Genomic DNA, 21,921 nt, shown 5'->3' on the forward strand with positions numbered 1-21,921 from the left:
TTGCCCTGTTTCTTTTATTAAGGACCTACCTGCTCTCTTTCTCAAAGATGTCTGGGTAAAAACCTTGTCTTATTTTCTAGTCTCTTTAGCTAGGTGTAATGCTTTTGTCATTTCTACCAAGATTGCATCTTCCATTAGGAGTCGCAAGTTGTGATACACAGTCTTTATTTTCCTTTCTTTCCTAGCATTTTTTCACCCTTAGATCTGTAGCATCGAGGGCTGTCTCTTATCCTCAATATAAGTAATTGGTGTTATTACTTTTTAGATTTCAAGTTGAGTACATATTATAGGTAGGAACTCCTATTACTCTGATTCCATTGATCTCTCCTAATATAATGCCACCTTTCCTGAATTTTTATTACTCTTATATGAAATTTTAGGAATTAAGAATCCATAGCACTCACGAAATAATTCTTTGTGATCTTACAAAGAATTTACAGCAACGTAGACAGACAATGAACTCTTAGTGCTTTAGAATACAAGTAAGATTGTTCAGATTTATTAGTTTATTTGTTTTACTAGTTTTAGACCTAAACCTTTTTTTTTTTTTTTCATACAGGGTGGCCTTCTTATTGTTTTTGCTTTTTGTGAACTTTACTAAGAAGAATGCCTCCATATAGGTAGAAATTATTTAGGAAATTGAAATTTAGCAGCAGCCTCTTGACAAGGTTGTAGGAGAAATAAAAGTTCCCCTTGTTTATAAATATTTTACTTTAAATTTCCATCTGACTGCCTGGCACAGTTTCAGTGGAAAAAAGTGTTATATCCCTGTTACATTTAATAGAATCATAATGGCCTAAATATTTCATATTGCCTAAATGATGACACTGGAAGAATTACAGGCTTTTAGAAAAGGACCTTTTATTCATATACGTATGTTATGAGTTAGAAGCTAATCTATTCGGAAGTGAATTATATTATTGTTTCATGTACCAAGGATTCAGAGCAACCAGTAATCAAGCAGACCTGTACATGCTGATTGGTTTTTGTTTTCAAAAAGTTTCAACCCATTTGAGGGAATAGATTAGCTTTTGCAGAAACAAGTGTGGCTTAAGTAGACACATTTAGGGAAAAGATGGTAGGCAAGAAAAAGAAGGAGGGGAGCGAGCCCTTTATGTAAATAGATATTAAGTGAAAATCTAAAAATACATTTATTATAACATCACAGGCAGTTCAAACATTAGAAGTAAGAGCCCATGTATAATATTTACAAACATTTATTGCAGTGTAAAGTATGTTGACACTGCTAAATTTGCATCTGATGAAGCCAGCTTTGTTAACGAGTTTGGAGGGAGTAATATAGACTTGATGCACGACTTAAATGTAAAGATTGCTGAAAACCACTTTAAGTTTGAGTCATCCATACATTTAGTGATATGTTGAATGTCAAGATTAATTTGCAATAAATCCATCAGTAGTCATGGCAGTGATGTGTTAGTGCTTGCCACATAGAAGCATGCATAAATAATAAAGGTGCCACATTCCTCCACATTCCTTTCCATGCTGATAAAATGCTTGGAACTGTGATTAAGATGTACTGTTGCTGCACATTGAATTCACTTATAAAATAAAGTAAAACATGTTTCCATAAAAATAAAATTTAAAAAATGAAGCTAGATGACAGATCATTTTGTGTAGACTTACCCCTTTATTTAACAAAGTGAATTTTTTTGTATCATGTTATAAATCTTACCATACTAGATTTTTTTTTTTTTTTTTTTTTCATACTAGATGTTTTATGGCAACGAACTAATATTCTTTTTCTCATGAAAGCTCCCACGTGATGCAATTTAATATCCTTCCCGGGCTTCCCTGGTGGCGCAGTTGTTAAGAATCCGCCTGCCAATGCAGGGGACAAGGGTTCAAGCCCTGGTCCGGGAAGTTCCCACACGCCGCGGAGCAACGAAGCCCATGCACCACAACTACTGAGCCTGCGCTCTAGAGCCGGTGAGCCACAACTACAGACACCCGTGTGCCTAGAGCCGGTGCTCCGCAACAAGAGAAGCCACCGCAATGAGAAGCCCACACACCGCAACGAAGAGTAGCCCCTGCTTGCCCCAACTAGAGAAAGCCCGCACGCAGCAAGGAAGAGCCAACGCAACCAAAAATAAATAAATAAAATAAATAAATAAATTTTAAAAATATATATCCTTCCCAATGTCAATTATTAGTGAATGTAAATAATAATAGAACGGGTTTATGTGACAAAAGTGCTAATCCAAGGAATGAAATACTGAAAAGATTAATAAAAATCGGGATGTAGGAAAGCCATTTCTTAAAAGGCATTTGGTTTGAACACAACTTTGAAATGAATCAAACTTTTCTAAAGGCTCTTATATTAAAATAAAACAATGTTGCAATGTTAGTTATTTTCTGTTGTTAACACACACATACACACACCATCCATTCTCTTTAAAATGTATTAGGTTGGCCAAAAAGTTCGTTTTTCCACAGTATAGCTCCAAATTTATCTATGTGTACTTAGATATAACACATGCAAAAAGTATATAAATTATAAGTGTACAGCTAGATAAATTTTCACAACATGAACACAGCCATATAACTCCCACCCAGATTAAAAAAAAAGCGTATGTTACCAGTATCCAGAAGCCCCCCACTATGTTCCCTCCCAGGCATTATTCCTTCCTCTTGGAAAATAACGTCAGGGTGGGAGGGAGGAATGGCGAGTGACTGCCTAACAGGTACTGCTTGAAGTTCTGGAACTAGAGAGAGGTAATGGTTACCCAAATTTGTGAATGTATTGCATGCCACTGAATTGTACACTTTAAAATGGTTCAAATGATAAATTTTATGTTATGGGTATTTTCCCACAATTAAAAAAAAATGACCAAAAAAAAAAAAAACACTATTCTGACTTCTAACAGCACAGATCAACTTTGCCTGCTGAATTTTATATAAATGAAATCATAATCTTTTTTTAAAAATTTATTTTATTGAAGTGTAGTTGATTTACAATGTTGTGTTAATTTCTTCTGTACAGCAAAGTGATTCAGTTATATATACATATGCCTTCTTTTCCATTATGGTTTATCACAGAATATTGAATATAGTTACCTGTGCTATACAGTAGGACCCTGTTGTTAATTGTAACAACACATTTGAAGAAAGAATAACAAATTATAGCTTCCTCTTTTTAAAAAAAATTTTATTTATTTATTTTTTAACATCTTTATTGGAGTATAATTGCTTTACAATGTTGTGTTAGTTTCTGCTGTATAACAAAGTGAATCAGCTATACGTATACATATATCCCCATAACCCCTCCTTCTTGTGTCTCCCTCCCACCCTCCCTATCCTACCCCTCTAGGTGGTCACAAAGCACCGAGCTGATCTCCCTGTGCTATGTGGCTGCTTCCCACTAGCTATCTATTTTACATTTGGTAGTGTATATATGTCCATGCCACTCTCTCACTTCTTCCCACCTTACCCTTCCCTCTCCCCGTGTCCTCAAGTCCATTCTCGACGTCTGTGTCTTTATTCCTGTCCTGCCCCTAGGTTCTTCAGAACCATTTTTATTTTTTTTAGATTCCATATATATGTGTTAGCATACAGTATTTGTTTTTTCTCTTTCTGACTTACTTCACTCTGTATGACAGACTCTAGGTCCATCCACCTCACTACAAATAACTCAGTTTCATTTCTTTTTATGGCTGAGTAATATTCCATTGTATATATGTGCCACATCTTCTTTATCCATTCATCTGTCGATGGACACTTAGGTTGCTTCCATGTCCTGGCTATTGTAAATAGTGCTGCAGTGAACATTGTGGTCCATGTCTCTTTTTGAATTATGGTTTTCTTAGGGTATATGCCCAGTAGTGGGATTGCTGGGTCGTATGGTAGTTCTATTTTTAGTTTTTTAAGGAACCTCCATACTGTTCTCCATAGTGGCTGTATCAATTTACATTCCCATCAACAGTGCAACAGGGTTCCCTTTTTCTCCACACCCTCTCCAGTATTTATTGTTTGTAGATTTTTTGATGATGGCCATTCTGACTGGTGTGAGGTGATACCTCATTGTAGTTTGACTTGCATTTCTCTAATGATTAGTAATGTTGAGCATCCTTTCATGTGTTTGTTGGCAATCTGTATATCTTCTTTGGAAAAATGTCTATTTAGGTCTTCTGCCCATTTTTGGATTGGGTTGTTTGTTTTTTGGTTATTGAGCTGCATGAGCTGCTTGTATACTTTGGAGATTAATCCTTTGTCTGTTGCTTCGTTTGCAAATACTTTCTCCCATTCTGAAGGTTGTCTTTTCTTTTTGTTTATGGTTTCCTTTGCTCTGCAAAAGCTTTGGAGTTTCATTAGGTCCCGTTTGTTTATTTTTGTTTTTATTTCCATTTCTCTAAGAGGTGGGTCAAAAAGGATCTTGCTGTGATTTATGTCATAGAGTGTTCTGCCTATGTTTTCCTCTAAGAGTTTTATAGTATCTGTCTTACATTTAGGTCTTTAATCCATTTTGAGTTTATTTTTTGTGTATGGTGTTAGGGAGTGTTCTAATTTCATTCTTTTACATGTAGCTGTCCAGTTTTCCCAGCACCACTTATTGAAGAGGCTGTCTTTTCTCCATTGTATATTTTCAGCTCCTTTATCAAAGATAAGGTGACCCTATGTGCGTGGGTTCATCTCTGGGCTTTCTATCCTGTTCCATAGATCTATATTTCTGTTTCTGTGCCAGTACCATATTGTCTTGATTACTGTAGCTTTGTAGTATCGTCTGAAGTCAGGGAGCCTGATTCCTCCAGCTCCGTTTTTCTTTCTCAAGATAGCTTTGGGTATTCGGGGTCTTTTGTGCTTCCATACAGATTGTGAAATTTTTTATTCTAGTTCTGTGAAAAATGCCAGTGGTAGTTTGATAGGGATTACATTGAACCTGTAGATTGCTTTAGGTAGTATAGTCATTTTCACAATGTTGATTCTTCCAATCCAGAAACATGGTATATCTCTCCATCTGTTTGTGTCATCTTTAATTTCTTTCATCAGCGTCTTATAGTTTTCTGCATACAGGTCTTTTGTCTCCTTAGGTAGGTTTATTCCTAGATATTTTATTCTTTTTGTTGCAGTGGTAAATGGGAGTGTTTCCTTAATTTCTCTTTCAGAGTTTTCATCATTAATGTATAGGAATGCAAGAGATTTCTGTGCATTAATTTTGTGTCCTCCTACTTTACCAAATTCATTGATTAGCTCTAGTAGTTTTCTGGTAGCATCTTTAGGATTCTCTATGTATAGTATCATGTCATCTGCAAACAGTGACAGTTTTACTTGTTCTTTTCCAATTTGGATTCCTTTTATTTCTTTTTCTTCTCTGATTTCTGTGGCTAAAACTTCCAAAACTATGTTGAATAGTAGTGAGGAGAGTGGGCAACCTTGTCTTGTCCCTGATCTTAGTGGAAATGGTTTCAGTTTTTCACCATTGAGAATGATGTTGGCTGTGGGTTTGTCGTATATGGCCTTTATTATGTTGAGGTAAGTTCCCTCCATGCCTACTTTCTGGAGAGTTTTTATCATAAATGGGTGTTGAATTTTGTCAAAAGCTTTTTCTGCATCTATTGAGATGATCATATGGTTTTTCTCCTTCAATTTGATCATATGGTTTTTCTCCTTCAATTTGTTAATATGGTTTATCATATTGATTGATTTGAGTATATTGAAGAATCCCTGCATTCCTGGGATAAACCCCACTTGATCATGGTGTATGATCCTTTTAATGTGCTGTTGGATTCTGTTTGCTAGTATTTTGTTGAGGATTTTTGCATCTATGTTCATCAGTGATATTGGCCTGTAGTTTTCTTTCTTTGTGACATCTTTATCTGGTTTTGTTATCAGGGTGATGGTGGCCTCGTAGAATGAGTTGGGAAGTGTTCCTCCCTCTGCTATATTTTGGAAGAGTTTGAGAAGGATAGGTGTTAGCTCTTCTCTAAATGTTTGATAGAATTTTCCTGTGAAGCCATCTGGTCCTGGGCTTTTGTTTGTTGTAAGATTTTTAATCACAGTTTCAATTTCAGTTCTTGTGATTGGTCTGTTATATTTTCTGTTTCTTCCTGGTTCAGTCTCAGAAGGTTGTGGAAATCATAATCTTTTTTTTTTTTTTTTTCAACATCATGTTAGTGAGAATCAAGGGCATTGTTGAATCTAGTTGTAGTTCATTCATCTTCATTGCTATAGAGTATTCCATTGTATAAATATACCATTGTTTATCCATTCTACCACTGATAGATATTTGGGTTGTTTTCTATTTTGGACTATTAAAAATAGTACCGCTATGAAAAAAAAAAGAAAAATAAAATGTATTGGGGACTTACCATATGCCAGGAATTAGACTGAGATGTTACTGTGCATGTTTCATTTAATCCTGGCAGAGCTCTATGAGATAGACAGTGTTAATATCCCCAAGGATAGGAAACCCAAGGGTTAGAATAAATAGCACAGTAGTCAATGTCATGTAACTAGAAAATTATATAGTTGGAATTTGAACCCTGGTCTGTCTGAGTCCAGAGCTTACATTCTTAATTACTTAGCTATTCTGCTGCAGTAGGTACATCATGTTCTTTGTTCAGAATGATGCATGTTATATGAAGTAGATTTTGACACTTTAGTCATCTGATCTACTACATTTTATTGTGGGAGTATTCTCATATTGTTAAGGTCACCAAAATAGAGTATATTGTAATTTTCTATCTTGATGGAAGGAGGGCTTTAAGAACATAGATTTTTAGAGTTTGATGCAAAATGATTTTTTTTTAAAGCCAAGATGCTTACAGAGGTAGGTTAAGAGAGCTGTGTTGGGAGGTGTGGACATCTAATTCTCTCGCTTATTACAGAATTGTGCTGATGTGTACAATACAATGCTCTATTGTGCATACAACGAAAAAAGAAGAGAGATTGATTTTCAGATATATCTGAAGAAAAAGGACACTAGTTTTCAGATATATCTGAAGAAAAAGGACACTAGGAATAATTGCATTGTTTGGCACATGGTGTTACGCTTGTTTTTGCTTGGTTTTGGCGAAACCTGAAGAATAAAGTCATTGTAAGGCAGACAGAGTAGGTACTGGCATGCTAGTTGCCAAGTCTTAACACTTATTGGAAAGGTTGAAATAGAGATGAAATCAAATCTTGAGTAACAGTATTTGTATTGTGACATTTATCTTACTGAAAATATAAACCTCTAAATTATTATCCTCAGCAACAGGAAACTTGCATAGTTCCACAAGTTTGGGAAGTGTACCCTAAACTAAATGTTAATCAACATATATTAAATGTTCTGTCATTTCACATTTACATGTTATTTTTAAATTTTTTTAAAAGCATTGTGAGGTGAAAGGACAGTATATGATCATGAGGTGCAAATGTCACTTTATGGTTATGAGACATTCGAATATGATAATAGTTGGCCTTGATAAATTCAGACTGACATACCCAATTAACTTTTCCTTGACTGTCTTGTTATGATAACAGAAACATTTATGTAATAAAAAAAAAATACAGGAGTCGAATCTGGATACTAGATTTCCTACCAGCTCTTCCAAGTTTGCAACTTTAGTTAACAAGTTAATCCTTCTGACTAAATTTCCTCAGATGTGACGTGGGAGTAATGCTTGCCCTACTTTCCATACAGAAGTAGAGAGGAAATGAAAAAATTATTGTGAAAGTGATTTTTAATGTCAAAAATTATCATGTAATATATGATTTTGTTGCCTTACAACACTACCTTACTCTGGTGATTCTGGAAAACATCTGAGTTCTTAGATTTGTTTTATATTGTTAAGTAGCATCTCTACTTGAATATTTTTCTTAATTCACATGAAATATATAGTCATTAGAGGACAAAGTTAATTAAAAGGAGAAAAATAAAATCAATCAAGTACTAACACTCAGAGGTCACCACCACATCCTCCTTTTAAAGAAATCTTTACTTTTATATGTTCTTGTCCTGTGTTTTATCAATGTAGGCTTTTCTGAAACATTTAATACTTAATTATTTGCAAAAATTACCAAGAGGAAGATTTACCAAATAGTGCTTGCTTGTTAATATTGTGGTGAACAAGCTTCTGATGTTGTAGAACATAAATGGTTGTAGAAGGCTCTGGCATTTCTGATACACAAATATGTATATTCTGAATTTTCTTTGCTTGCACACTGATTAGTACCTTTCAAATATAACTTACCTATTCTCGCATGAGAGAGATAAACTACTTTCATGCATTAGTATCCAAGAAAATGACTAACCTCTCTACCACTGCATTTTTAACAAGGTTCTGTTTTATCACTTACATCAATATTGTCTTGACATGTTTCTTGGGTCAGGTCTACATACCAAGGCCTATTTAACCAGTCAGGCACATTAAGCATATTGCAGAGTTCTTTGGAGTTTCTCAGGGGCCTATGGAAATGTCTCAGACAGAATACAAAGAATGATTGGCCCCAAAATATCAAAAGAGAAAAAAATTGATATCATCAGCTATTTAATTAAATGTACATGAATGTGACATTGCCAACATCATTTAATTGGTAAATTTGGTTCATAGAAATTTAATGTGTAGATATCTTGAAAACATACTGCTGTACACTCAACTTTTACTTACAACCCTTACTCTTGGTAGAAGCTATATTTCTGTACACACAAGATGCTTTGTGGCCTAAATTTTAGTATTTAGTTTTATTGCTTTCGTTACCATGTTGGCACATAGTAGGTACACAATAAATATGTATTGGCCTCCTTTGTTTATGGAAGGCTACACTCCTATAAATTGTACCTTAAGGTCTATTCCTGGGATAACTAAATAAATATTTCTCTGGTCCCCTTTAGTGTGGAGGAAGATTCATTCTCCTTTATATATATCTTTGCTTGTCTCTTCCAAATATTCTTACTCAAAGAATTAATCTTATTGCATTAAATGAGGTAGATGCCAGTGGTGCAATGAAATAGGACTTTAACACATTGGATGCTTAGGAAATTTGTTTGAAACAAAACTCTTTTTAGAGCAAGATAGATAATTTACTGACATCACCATCATAAAGTAAAATTTGAAGATTTACCAAATGAGGCTATGATATTATTCTTATTGCTGTAAGACTAGCATTTGCTTTGGGAAAAAAATGGGTCTTTTTATGGAGCTGGATAGTTTGACAACTAGTAGATGTTGCTTGTTAAATAAGACCTGACTTCTATAGATGGGATCTATTATCTGTATTTTCTTGACAGGACTGTTGGGTCTTATGGCTGTTCATCCATTAGTTATGATCTGTCATATGTGAATAGGCCCTCTCCCCATAAAAGTTGATTCATAGCATACTTCTTGCAATTTCCTTCCCTGTGCTGTATGACCCTATCACATCTACATGAAGCTCTTGTTTCAAAAACAAGTTGATATATGTTTCTGCTCCTTTTGAAGCATCCAAAGTCAATGTTTCCTACTAAACTATTTTTTTAAACTGGAAGAAAGAAATAAAGCCCCATTACATTGCATGCTTGTCCAACCCAGTGGAAAAAGCAGTAATCTCCCGTTTGTTCTGAAACACCTGCTGGTAGATTTAATGAGTGTATTAAAAATGGAGCTGCCTTGATATTTCTTTTTAAAAAAACTCTGTTCTCTTTCTTGAGCATGTTTGATTAAAATCTGTTATTTGCTTATTTGCTTTGCCATAGGTTTTTGTTTTTGTTCTTGTTATTTTATTTTATTTATTTATGACTGCCATGGTGTAAATTTAATACTTTACTGATATGTCAATATAACAAACATAGGAAAGTGTGCCCTTGATGTATTTGGACTAATTGGTTTTGGTTTTTGTTTTCCAGCTGGGACAACATATATCTTTAGCAAAGGTGGTGGACAAATCACGTATAAGTGGCCTCCTAATGACCGGCCAAGTACACGAGCAGACAGACTGGCCATAGGGTTTAGCACTGTTCAGAAAGAAGCTGTATTGGTGCGAGTGGACAGTTCTTCTGGCCTGGGAGACTACCTAGAGCTGCATATAGTAAGTACTTCTAAAATAAGATTCAGCTTTTAGCTTTTACTGTTAGCTTTTTGTAAATAATGTATAATTCTGATTTTTGGACATTTCCCTCCCCCCAGCAAAAAATATACAGAAAATATAAATATACTCTAGAGGTAATAAGACCTTATAGCTATTACTGTTGTTAAAATGTTCTTGACAATAGATTTTTTTTCTTTTTAAGTGTGAATTCCTCTCAGTTCTCTGTTCACAAGGAATTATTCTTGGTGTGTTTTTAGTGACTTTAGGCAGTCTTGCCAAATTAATAAAAAACATTGTGGTCCAGTAGATACTATTCCATCTGGCTGGAAGCAGGAGGTTGTAATACTGGTGACAGCAGATCTGGATCCAGTGTCCTTGTTTCTTTTCTCACCTGAGAAAAGAATTGTCTAAAGTCACATGCAATGGACAGGCGAAAAGGAATCTTTAAAGGTATTTGGGGATACGAAAGAAAAAGACAAAAAGATTACTTCTATGCCATCTTATACTCATTTTGATACATACACATCAAGAAAATACAATGGACTCTTGCCATTTATATCCTGGGACCATGCCTTTTTCTCTAAGTTCTAAGCCTCCCACAAGAATTTAGTTAGCTTTTAGTGAATGTCAAATAATAATTCATGAATGAAAAGCTTTCTTTACCTTTTAAAGTTGTCATAACTGACTATAGCTTGGGGACTTTTCCTTATATCTCTGCTTTCAAAGAGTTACTAATTTGTGTGGTTGCAATTCTTTAACTTGCCATTTACTCACGATATTTGCAAAGAATCACACAGTCTTTCATTGTCAAGAGATATTAATATTTTATTGATATATCAAAATAACAACCATAGGAAAGTGTCATATATTCAAAACACTCTAAAGCGTTCTTATCATCATAGTTCTTGGTCTAAACTCTCTATCTTCTGGAAGGTCCAGAAGCATATCAACCTCTTCATCTGCCTTTCTGTTCTTGAGGTATAGTTTATCTCTTCTGCCTTATGTGATCGTATAAGTTTGTTTTGTTTTGCTTTTGTTTATCCTTGCAAGTTCTCCCTTTACTTGCACCCATGCCTCAGAAGACCTTAGATTAGGTCAACATGTTCTTTCCTGTTAGAAACTGGCCTTCAGGCTCTCACTGTAAAATGATTAGGAAAATCACCAAACACCAAAATACATTATCACAAACTTGCAGGGTCTTAATTCTCAAAGTTTTATTCATTTATTTTCTTAATCTTAGTTTTCTGTTAGGTTTCTAGAATTTCCAATAAACTCAGTAAGGTTTACAACTGACCACAAGAGCTGAATTCATTGCTAATCTTGGAAAACAAAAACAAAAACAAAAAAAACCCCAAAACACCTCAGCACAACCATTACTGAACCATCATAAATTTTCAATTCAAAATGCAGTTGTCAAAATGGGAAACGTTGGAAAGTAATTTTAGCTGCCTTTTGGCAAATATCTAACCATCAGAATTGAAGGCATCTGGATTTTTATGGCATCATAAATAAGTGATCAGCTGAGATAACTAATGCAGTAAGGAATCTTGCTGTTTAGAGTAATCTCAACTTTCCAAATGTATTTGCTCCATTCTGATTTAAGAGCCTTGGTACTTCAAAAAATAAATAAATAATCAAAAAAGAAAACAAGAGCTTTTCCTCCTGAAAGAAATTACTTATTGATCCATAACCAATTACACATTTACCCTGAGAAAAGGTTCTATAATGATCACTTGCAAATCATAAGGGGCCATGTTATTGAATTACTCAAACCACTGTTTGTTTTATGGTCAAAGGGTTTTAGTCTACAGGAATGGGTATTTCTTTCCAATTCTGATCAACTGTGCCTTAGAGTCCTTGTATATGTAAAGGAACTTGTCCCTAAAAACCCAGCCCAGTACCTTCCAAAGCTTCTTTACTGGCCAGAGATTTCTGATAGATGTCCTGTGAGGCCCTCCTTCTTTCTGATTCTCCTCTCTTGGTCTTGGCTGGCCATTCACTTTGGATTCAGTTTTTGTTTCTAACACCCTTCCTCTTGGATTGGCTGTCTTCAAACTCTTTCTTAATCCTAGCCTGTCCTTGACTAGGAAATGGAAGATGGATGTTGGTTCCCTGGGCTTACCAAACACCATTTGTAGTCAGCCCTACTAACTCCTATATCAACTACTAGGACCCAGTCTTAGTCCAAATCTGGCCAACTAAAACTTTCCATTTCCCCCCTTTTTCTCTCATTGCCTACAAGCAGTGATCAGCCATTACTGACTCAGCAAGTTGCTTACATGAAGGTAAGCCACTTTTTTCCATGTTTCCACATTACAAACAAAAGTAAGCCAGTGGTTTTCTTTTTCTTCTAAAGTTTACCTTTAACTCTTTCCCATAATGTTGGGTACATGGAAGAGGAAGAGAAAGAGGAGTTAGATATTAAAAAAGGGAAGAGAGAGAGCTTGAGAAAAAGAGAGAGAGGCAGAGAGAAAGGGATGGAGGGAGGGAAGACGGAAGTAAAGGGACGGAAAATGAAGTGGGTGGGGACCAAAGCTGATACCCATGGCTGATAGAAGCAGAAGTATTCTTAATAATGATTCTTAGATTTGGGACTGTTCAAAGGCTATTTTATCAAATGGTTTACATACCTTTGAGTATATCCTGATTTTCCCCAAATCATTTCTTCTGCTTCTTTCAGAATTGGAAATATAAGAGGAAAACAACAATTGTAGAAAGATTATTACTACTGTCTGATTTTAGTTTTTAAATATAACTGACTTAAAAATTAACCTGATGATATCACAGATATGTTTAATCTGTAAAAGTTAGAAATTTTGGTTATCTATTAAACTTCCAAGAAAATTTCTATAAACCTTCAAGGTCAGCCAAGTATAAACTATGCTCTGATCTTATTTAAAAGCTATATTTATATCCTCAATTAATGGAATTAACCAATAAGCTGGAAAGTCAATTGCACACATTAAAAGTTGCTCCAGTCTTGCTGAATTGTGTAATGCCACTTTAGTTCGATAACTTTTAAAATCTGATTGGCATATAATTTCAGTGAGGATGTGAATATTTGACATTATTATCCTATTTTTTCAAATGATCATGTTTGCTTTTACTTAAACATATAATCATATTTAAATTTTGATTAACTATACTCTTAAAAATATAATAACTTGGAATAAAATGATTTTTTACTTAAGTGGCCTAGTCTTTACAGATGGATTTTTTGCCATGTTAATATTAATGCTACCACTATTAACCTCAAAGCCATATGATATTGCTATTGAAATGTACAAGGTTTTAGAAGGGGCTGAAGGGAAGATTAAGACATGAAGTGAGGGGCAATTAATTAACACAGTGTGTAGAATACAAGTGCTCAGAAATGTTTTCTGAAATAATAAAAGAATTCATGAATTATATATTGAAAATATTGTGGCTTGGGTTGAGTATAGACTCTCAGGTTTTCAGTAGTCAAAGTGAAGTCATATGTGCAGTTTAGTTTCTACATAACTCTGAAGAAAGTCATCCAACTTCTTGTTTACGATATAGAAAAAGTGTAGCACTCTATACATACCGGCTGTATTATTCAAAAGTTACGTATTTTTGTTGATGTTGTTTTCTGAATCTTTAGCTAAGAATTGATTATGGTAGTTGGTTGTTTAAAGAAAGTCTATGGTGAGAATTTTTGCTGGATGAGTGATTATCTCTCCTTAGTAATTGCCTCATTTATTGTAACTCACTTTTATCTTGAATTGTTCTCTAGTCATTTCAGACCTGTCCATTTTTTCAAATAGCGGTAAACTTTCTGATGGCATAGAACAAAATTTATAATAATGATGACTAATAAGAAAAATAATGTAATGTAGAAATGTGGCTTTTCATCATTTATGTCAGTACATGCTAGGAGCCTGTCCAGAAATATTTTCTGAGCAACTAATATGGCCCAAGCCTATGTTCAAGGTTCTGTGGATACAAAAATAAATGTGCTCACCACTTAATACTTATCTCAATAAATATTAGCTAGATAAATGAATGAAAAAGCTAGCTGGGACCCTGGTTACCAGGTAGCTTAGATTATTTATAGTAAACATACTTTGTCCCAACGTGACTAGTGTTTCTTGGTTATTTCTCCATCTTGGTATATCTCCATTTCTTCCTTTTGCAGTTTTACTTTCTTATCTGCAAAGTATTTGTAAGAATGTGGACAAATGATAGGTTATTAAGATAGAGAATTTAAAAAGGGCTTCCCTGGTGGCGCAGTGGTTAAGAATCCGCCTGCCAATGCAGGGGACATGGGTTCGAGCCCTGGTCCGGGAAGATCCCACATGCCGCGGAGCAACTAAGCCCGTGCGTCACAACTACTGAGCCTGTGCTCTAGAGCCCATGAGCCACAAATACTGAAGCCCGCGCCCCTAGAGCCCGTGCTCTGCAACAAGAGAAGCCACTGCAGTGAGAAGCCCGTGCACCACAAGGAAGAGTAGCCCCCGCTCACCTCAACTAGAGAAAGCCCGCGTGCAGCAACGAAGCCCCAACACCGCCAAAAAAAAAAAAAAAAAAAACTGTAAAGTGTTCTATTATACACATTTAAATTAGTAATGATGATTATTTAATCAATATTGAATAAAATAATCTCTTAGAGGAAATAAGCAAAAAAATTAAATTCACGTTTTTCATAATTTATGAGGTACATCTAAAAATTTTACCAGTGTCGTCACTCTAGAGGAAACATCTCTCATAAATCAGTCTGGTAATGTTAATTGGAGATTACTTAACTCTTCTGACTTAGAAGAAAGCACTGCAGATGTGTGCTCACTCACTGCCATGAATATTAGCACGTGCGTTGGTTCTGACCAGAGGAAGTGTGTGGAGGATGGAGGAGAGGATGAGTGGAGAGTGTTCTTTGAAATCCTTTCATCTTCAGAGCATGAAAGAGCATTGCAAATTCGATCAGTGAATTGTTGTATATATTTGCCTTAAGTGTTTCTCCTTTGTAATTTCCTGGGCTGGAAGCCTTATTTTTGAAACCAAGCTCTTAATTGATTTTGATTTAGAAATACACCTTTTGATCAGCGATTTTAGTGTAGACTAGAAGCATAGTGTATTTATAGTAAATATTACAGGTCTCAAAAATAGCTTATCGGTATTTTTGACATGTCAATCTTTCTCGTCATCTTATCTTATGCTTTATGAAGATTAAGTTTAAAAAATCTTTTAAAAGTCAATACTTATATATTGGTGCATGTCTATATCAACAAGATAAAACCCAATTATTCCCTCACAGGTTTTTCTAGAATTTCAACTGTTTCATCTGAAACACTCTTTTTAACCAACAGATTCACCTATTTTAAGAATTTCACTTTGCCATGTAATATTTAAATTAAAGCCTGTAAATCATACACAGTAGATATTTTATTTGGTTTTGTTTTCCTTGTTCTTACGTGAGTTAGAGAACATGTGGCCTATTTGACAAGAATTTTAAAAGAAAGGCTAAAATGTCTTTTTACCATGTGTTGCAAAATTTTGCCCAAGCTTCTAAGGTATGAAGGATGAATGTTATCTTTGAAGAAAATGGGAGAAATGATGGTCATATTTCAGTATGCTTAAGTGCTGTCCAAATATCTTGAAACAGTCCTATTTTGGGATGGATGGGGTCAAGTGAATTAAAATAAATTCCTCCCTTCATCCTTTCCCCTTAGAAGTTAATTCAGTATCTCATTTTCTAATGAAAATTAGTATCTCATTTTCTAAGCTGGTTGTCACCTTTGAGCATAAGTAAATCTCTCTGAATTTGGTTTTAGATTTCTAGAATTATTTCCTCCTGAAATTCTACTGCTGTGAAATTTAATAAAAAGAACCAAAACAGCTGTTTCTAGCTGCACCTCCTTATTTCATGTACTTATGACTTAGATGCTTAAACAGCTGCCACACCTTCTCAGTTATCTTCCTGTCTCTGTTCTGAATACTTTCCAATCCATTTTATGTACTTATGTCAGGTTAATTTGCTAAAATGCTTCTTTGATTATTCCTCTATTATTCCTCTTTTAAAACACTCTGATAGTACCAAATAGTCTAACCTCAGTAGTGTGTGTTTGCTTTTAGGCTATGTTTCGTCAATTTTGTTTAGCTAATCCATTAAAGAGGACTGAGAAATTTTATTTCAATTCTGAATGTTAATGGTCAGATACAAAATATTGCCTTCTCATTTGTGAAATTATATTGTGTTAACAGATAATAATCAAACCCACATAGAAGTAATAACAATAAAACCAAAACAAAATTTAAAAAAAAAACAACACACTGATGCTTCCCAAGTATGTACAGGTAAAGGCACATTCTGTGACTAACAGTTAATGTCCTGAACATTCTGATCTTAATTTCCCTTTTCAGTCCATATTTCCACAATTCTATTCTTATCTTTCCATGCCAGTGAAATTTATTAGTCCACTTTTTAAAAAAATGAACTTCTTATTTTCATTTCTCTGTTTCTGAATCTGTGCAGAAGGTTTCTTCTCATTCTCTCTCACTCTCGAGATTCTGCTCAGTCATCATCTTCTCTATCCAAATGGGTGTTATCAGGGTTGGGCCTGGGATCTTGTAGTGCTCTGAGCTAGCAGAAAGAAGTCTAGAGCTCAGGAATCTCTTTGGAAAAGCTGCTAAAACAATAGCCAGGGCATTATCTAGGTAGAGAAAATCTTGGACATAGATTCTCCTCCAATCTATGATCACTGCTCTTCTTGACCTACTGTTTTGTGTTGGAACCCAAGCTATATTAACAGAATGGTTTCAAATCCATTCTAAGTTAGCCAATGATGAGTTGCCCTTTTCTTATGACAAGATGCCAAAACAAGAAAATTGGTGAATCCTTTCTGGCTACTGAGCACACCTCCATTTCTTCTGTAGCTAATATTTTTCAAAAGCATACCTTCAAGAAACATTCCTTTGGCCCATTCAACACATCATTATTGATCACCTATAATGCAGTTTGTAATGTATTAACTACCTATTTCTGTGTAACAAATTTCCCCACAATTTAGCAACTTAAAACAGCAAATATTTATTATCTTATATAGGCTCAGAAATCCAGGAGCAGCTGAGCCTAGGGTATTAAGAGATTCCCAGGAGCAGACATGGTTAAGATCTCCCATGCTCAGAATATATCTGATATCTGATACGTTCATTCTTATGATCAAGACGTCGACATGTCTTAGGAAGAAATGATGAGCAGCAATGAAAGCATACACTGGCTTTAAGATTAAGGATGCTGGCTTTTGCAGAAGTCTAAACACAATATAGATGGATGGAAAAAGAGTTAATGACATTGCTTGAGGGTTAAGACCTAGTTTGGGGAATGCATACTGAATAAGGAGTCATTTTTACACGCCTTTTATTGCACCAAAAAACACCCCACTGAAAGCCATAAACAAAATGCATGAGAGTAGTAGTTAAAAAATGCAAACAGCATAGAGAATATGTCAGTCAAAGACCAGGAAACAAGATGGAAGTGACACTATGGCATTGCAGTCCTATGAAAGCTGATGTTGCACCACTTCAGACACAGGCAGTTCGTTTCAACAAAAGGAAGGAAATGACCTAGGTGAATATACTCAGGGACACTCAAGTTAACCCTAGGCATAAATAAGCCACATTTTAAATCAGTAGCAAAGAACTAGAGATAATTTTTACTGGGCCTGAGAAAATTCTTCTGAAGAAAACAAGCATTTTCGGAGCTGTGAAATGCACAGGTGTTATTTTTAGGAGGTTACTTTAGGAGGTAGTATGCTAGACCTGGGGACGCTTAGGTCACAAGACAGGAAACTGTTTAACCTCTCTGTCAACAAAGCACAGCCCTGGAAGAACCTACTTCTCAGGTTTCTGAGGAGACACTTTCATGGTGGTGTTCACCTATCAAAAGAAACACTTCCTCCTGAAACTACCCCTTAGGGCCTTGCTGCCCAACAAAGAGTGGAAATACAAGACTGACAGGCCAAAAAACTCTTTGGTGAAAGATCAAAATTTAATTGATTATTCAGGCTTTTTGGTCTATGAAAAAAAAGTTAATCTTAATATTCCTGAAATTCTGTTCTGCATTTTAGCCAGCAAATGCAGACTGCTTATTCCCAGACACACTCCCTGACTTCCCCTCTTATCATCACCTACCAGCATTGCCAAAGGCATCTCCACCTGGATGTCTCACAGGTAAAACTGAATTCGTCGTCTTCCAGCTACCTGCCCATCTACACAGTTACAGATGAAAACTTTGACATCTTTCCCCTGCTTGCTTTTATGAAGTAATTTGTTTCTCACTAAATTCCAGAAATGTCTTTCAATCAGTACTGCCCAATAGAAATATAACGTGAGCCATGTATGTAACTTTAAGTTCTCTAGTAGTCACATTAAAAAGGAAAAAAAAAACTCAGATGAAACTAACTTTTAATATATTTTATGTAACTCACTATATCCAAAGTATTATGTTAACATATAATCAATATACATTTTACTATGTTTTATATTATTATTTCATGCTAAATTTTGATATCTAATGTGTGTTTTACACTTATGGTGCCTCTCAATTCAGAATCTAAATTTGCATCAGAAATACTGTATATTTCATAAAATTTCCCACAGGAAGCATAGATTCACGTAGCTGAATTATCATAAACATACTTAAAAATTTTCCATAATTGAGTCAACTATCAGTTTTAAATTTACATCTAACTTAATTACAATTAAATACATTTTGAAATTCAGTTCTTCAGTTCCATTAGCCACATTTCAAGTGCTTAACAGAGCTTTAGAATTTATCTGCTTTCTTTGACTCCCATTATTCTTGCCTTAAGTGAATGTTCTCTTCTTGAACTGTTGCACAGACTTCAAACTGATCTCTCTGCTCGCAAGGTTCTTCTCCTTTCTAATTCATCTCTGCACTGCCACCAGAACGATTGTTGTAAAGTAAAAACTTGGTTATTTCAACCTCTGGTTCTAAACGTTTCATGGCAGTGGGTCTCTCAACCTCTTTTAGTTCAGGACATATCTGACTGATAATATTCAGCCACCTGTATCAGTAATTGTGCTCACTTAGAGGCAAAAAAAGCTCCTAAGTGAACAAAAGCAGGGAGAGTGCGGCACAGAGCCTGAGACTCAACCCATCACTCCTCCGCTTCCCTCTCTGCTCTGCAAGACTGTATCTCAACTCCTCGCTTGCCCCCAAGGCTGTTCAGGGATGGGCATGAACTCCCCGTTCAGACTATCAATTTGAAGTCCCTCCATAATATTCATTAACTATTTTTTCCCAAAGTTTATTTAAAGTATGGGGAGAAACTGACTTTCAGTTTTTCAAAATTGTATACATAGACACTTAGTAATTTACTTCTCCTGGACAAAGGAAAGTCAATTGTCTGGAAAAGAATCGGCCCCAAAACCCTGTATCATTTTTTAGTAGTCCTTGTACTTTCTTCTGTTTTTGGTGGCAGTTTTGTGAACCAGGCAAAATTTGGGGTTCAGATTAAAGTGCTTAAGTTACGATGGCAGATCCTTTATTTAAGATGAAAAATGTGATGCTGAGCCGCAGTGTCAGGGCGGCGACTTCCATCTATTTTGTGCACCTCTGTATTCCCAGAGTCCAGCTAGAGCCTGGAATTTAGCAAATGAGCAATAAATATTTGTTGAAATAATCTTTTGGTTCTAGAAGCTCTGCCAATTTAAACTGCCTGTGTGCATTCTGAAAACGTTCAGGGGCAATAAATAGCTCAGTGCTGCTCCGGTCAAGGGCATGGTCTCCTTTAGAAGAAGTTGGTTTATATTTAACTTGTTAAGTGTGGATTTGAGCTGCAAATCTGAGCTAACTGCTAGCATGTCTCAAATTCATTATGTTGCCTCTTTATAGATTGGTATCTCAAGGCAAGATTCTGGTGCACCATGCCTTCATTCTGTTGGAGAACCACCAGCCTACAATGCAAATAGTTCAAAAGCCAAAAACTCCTTAGCTGGACCTGCAATGAATGCAAAATCTGGGCTTAATTTCTGGCTCTATCTCCAGCTGTTCCCCACTCCAACTCAGACATAATCTCATTTTAATATACGTATTTAACAAACCTTTTTTTTTTTTTAACATCTTTATTGGAGTATAATTGCTTTACAATGGTGTGTTAGTTTCTGCTGTATAACAAAGTGAATCAGCTATACATATACATATATCCCCATATCTCTTCCTTCTTGTGTCTCCCTCCCACCCTCCCTATCCCACCCCTCTAGGTGGTCACAAAGCACGGAGCTGATCTCCCTGTGCTATGTGGCTGCTTCCCACTAGCTATCTATTTTACATTTGGTAGTGTATATATGTCCATGCCACTCTCTCACTAAGTCCCAGGTTACCCTTCCCCGTGTCCTCAAGTCCATTCTCTGTGTCTGCGTCTTTATTCTGTCCTGCCCCTAGGTTCTTCAGAGCCAAGTTTTTTGTTTTTTTGTTTTTTTTTTTAGATTCCATATATATGTGTTAGCATACAGTATTTGTTTTTCTCTTTCTGACTTACTTCACTCTCTATGATAGACTTTTTTAAAGCACTTTTCAAGGCACTTGCAATACAGTCGAGTGAGGCGTGGCTTTTGACCTCAAGTATCTTAGAATTTAATGGATAAATTTTATTCTTATGACATATTAGTCACAGAATGTAGGCATAGGCTGATATTCCAAACCTTCCTGCTGTAGAAACACAAAGGTTTTAAGTGTGACATTTATAAAAGCAACCAATAATCACATGACTGTTCTAATTTTACATTTGTTATCCATTTAATACTCATAAAAACCCTACAGTAAAAAATTTTATCCTTATTTAGTTAATGAGGAAAGGAGGCACAGGTCACACAGCTAGTAAGCAAAACCAGGGTTTGAACTCAGGCAGTCTGACTTCTAAGTCGATGTGCTTAACATCTGGGCCTTATGTGTGTGGTGCAGGTAAAGGTATAGGGGGCAAGCCATCTTCTGGTTACACCCCACAACTCTGCCTGTGGTCTGTTTAATGCAGCTCTGTGAAGTCAAACAACCTCAGCTTTTAGCATACCATACATCACTTGAATTACTGAGCATTCCAGACATCAGCTATATAAACTATTTTCTCTAGTTAAATAAGCACATAGAAAGTTATCTGGTTGACTAGTTGCCTCAAACATTTTGTATTTAGCTAGTTAGCTTTTGTAATTAGATTGATTTGTAAATTTGGGGTGTACATAATTTTAAAGGCAGAGAACAATTTTCAAAAAATATTTGTACCAATAATGAAATGACAGTCAGCAAAGATAGACCTCCAAAGTGCCTCTGTTCATGCTCATTTCTTTCTTTGAAATATTCCTATTTCCTCTCACTCCTGCTTGCCTTCCTCTCTTTTCTAGTCTGGTGAGTTTCTATTCATCTTTAAGGCCTGGATCATATATTTCATAAATTTGTGAAGCCTTCCTTGGTCCCCTAGGGAATAACTAATCATGCGCTTCTTGGTACTAACATAGCACTTTGTTCTATTTATTTATTTATTTATGGCTGTGTTGGGTCTTCATCACTGCGCACGGGCTTTCTCTAGTTGCAGCAAGCGGGGGTGGGGTGGGGTGGCGGGGGGGCTACTCTTTGTTGCAGTGCGCGATCTTCTCATTGCGGTGGCTTCTCTTGTTGCTCAGCACGGGCTCTAGACGTGTGGGCTTCAGTAGTTGCAGCATGTGGGCTCAGTAGTTGTGCCTCGTGGGCTCTAGGGCACAGGCTTAGTAGCTGTGGCGCACGGGCTTAGTTGCTCTGCAGCATGTGGGGTCTTCCCGGAACAGGGCTCAACCCGTGTCCCCTGCATTGGCAGGCGGATTCTTAACCGCTGCGCCACCAGGGAAGTCCTAGCACTTTGTTCTTAATTCTATTATATTACTTACCGTAGTCATGTTTATTTCCTTATG

General features: G+C 35.8%; 1 protein-coding gene across 23 annotated transcripts in view; it reads left to right on the top strand.

The window, feature by feature from the left end:
- Positions 1-21,921, top strand: part of NRXN1 (neurexin 1) — a 1,116,259-nt gene that overhangs the window by 789,315 nt on the left and 305,023 nt on the right. For all 23 annotated transcript variants that reach the window (XM_036873338.1, XM_036873339.1, XM_036873343.1 and 20 more), the window contains one exon: positions 9,821-10,002. In XM_036873338.1, the coding sequence (XP_036729233.1) occupies positions 9,821-10,002 (182 nt within the window). The remainder of the gene's footprint in view (positions 1-9,820; positions 10,003-21,921) is intronic.

The sequence above is a fragment of the Balaenoptera musculus genome, chromosome 13 (assembly GCF_009873245.2).
Source record: "Balaenoptera musculus isolate JJ_BM4_2016_0621 chromosome 13, mBalMus1.pri.v3, whole genome shotgun sequence".
Taxonomy (NCBI): domain Eukaryota; kingdom Metazoa; phylum Chordata; class Mammalia; order Artiodactyla; family Balaenopteridae; genus Balaenoptera; species Balaenoptera musculus.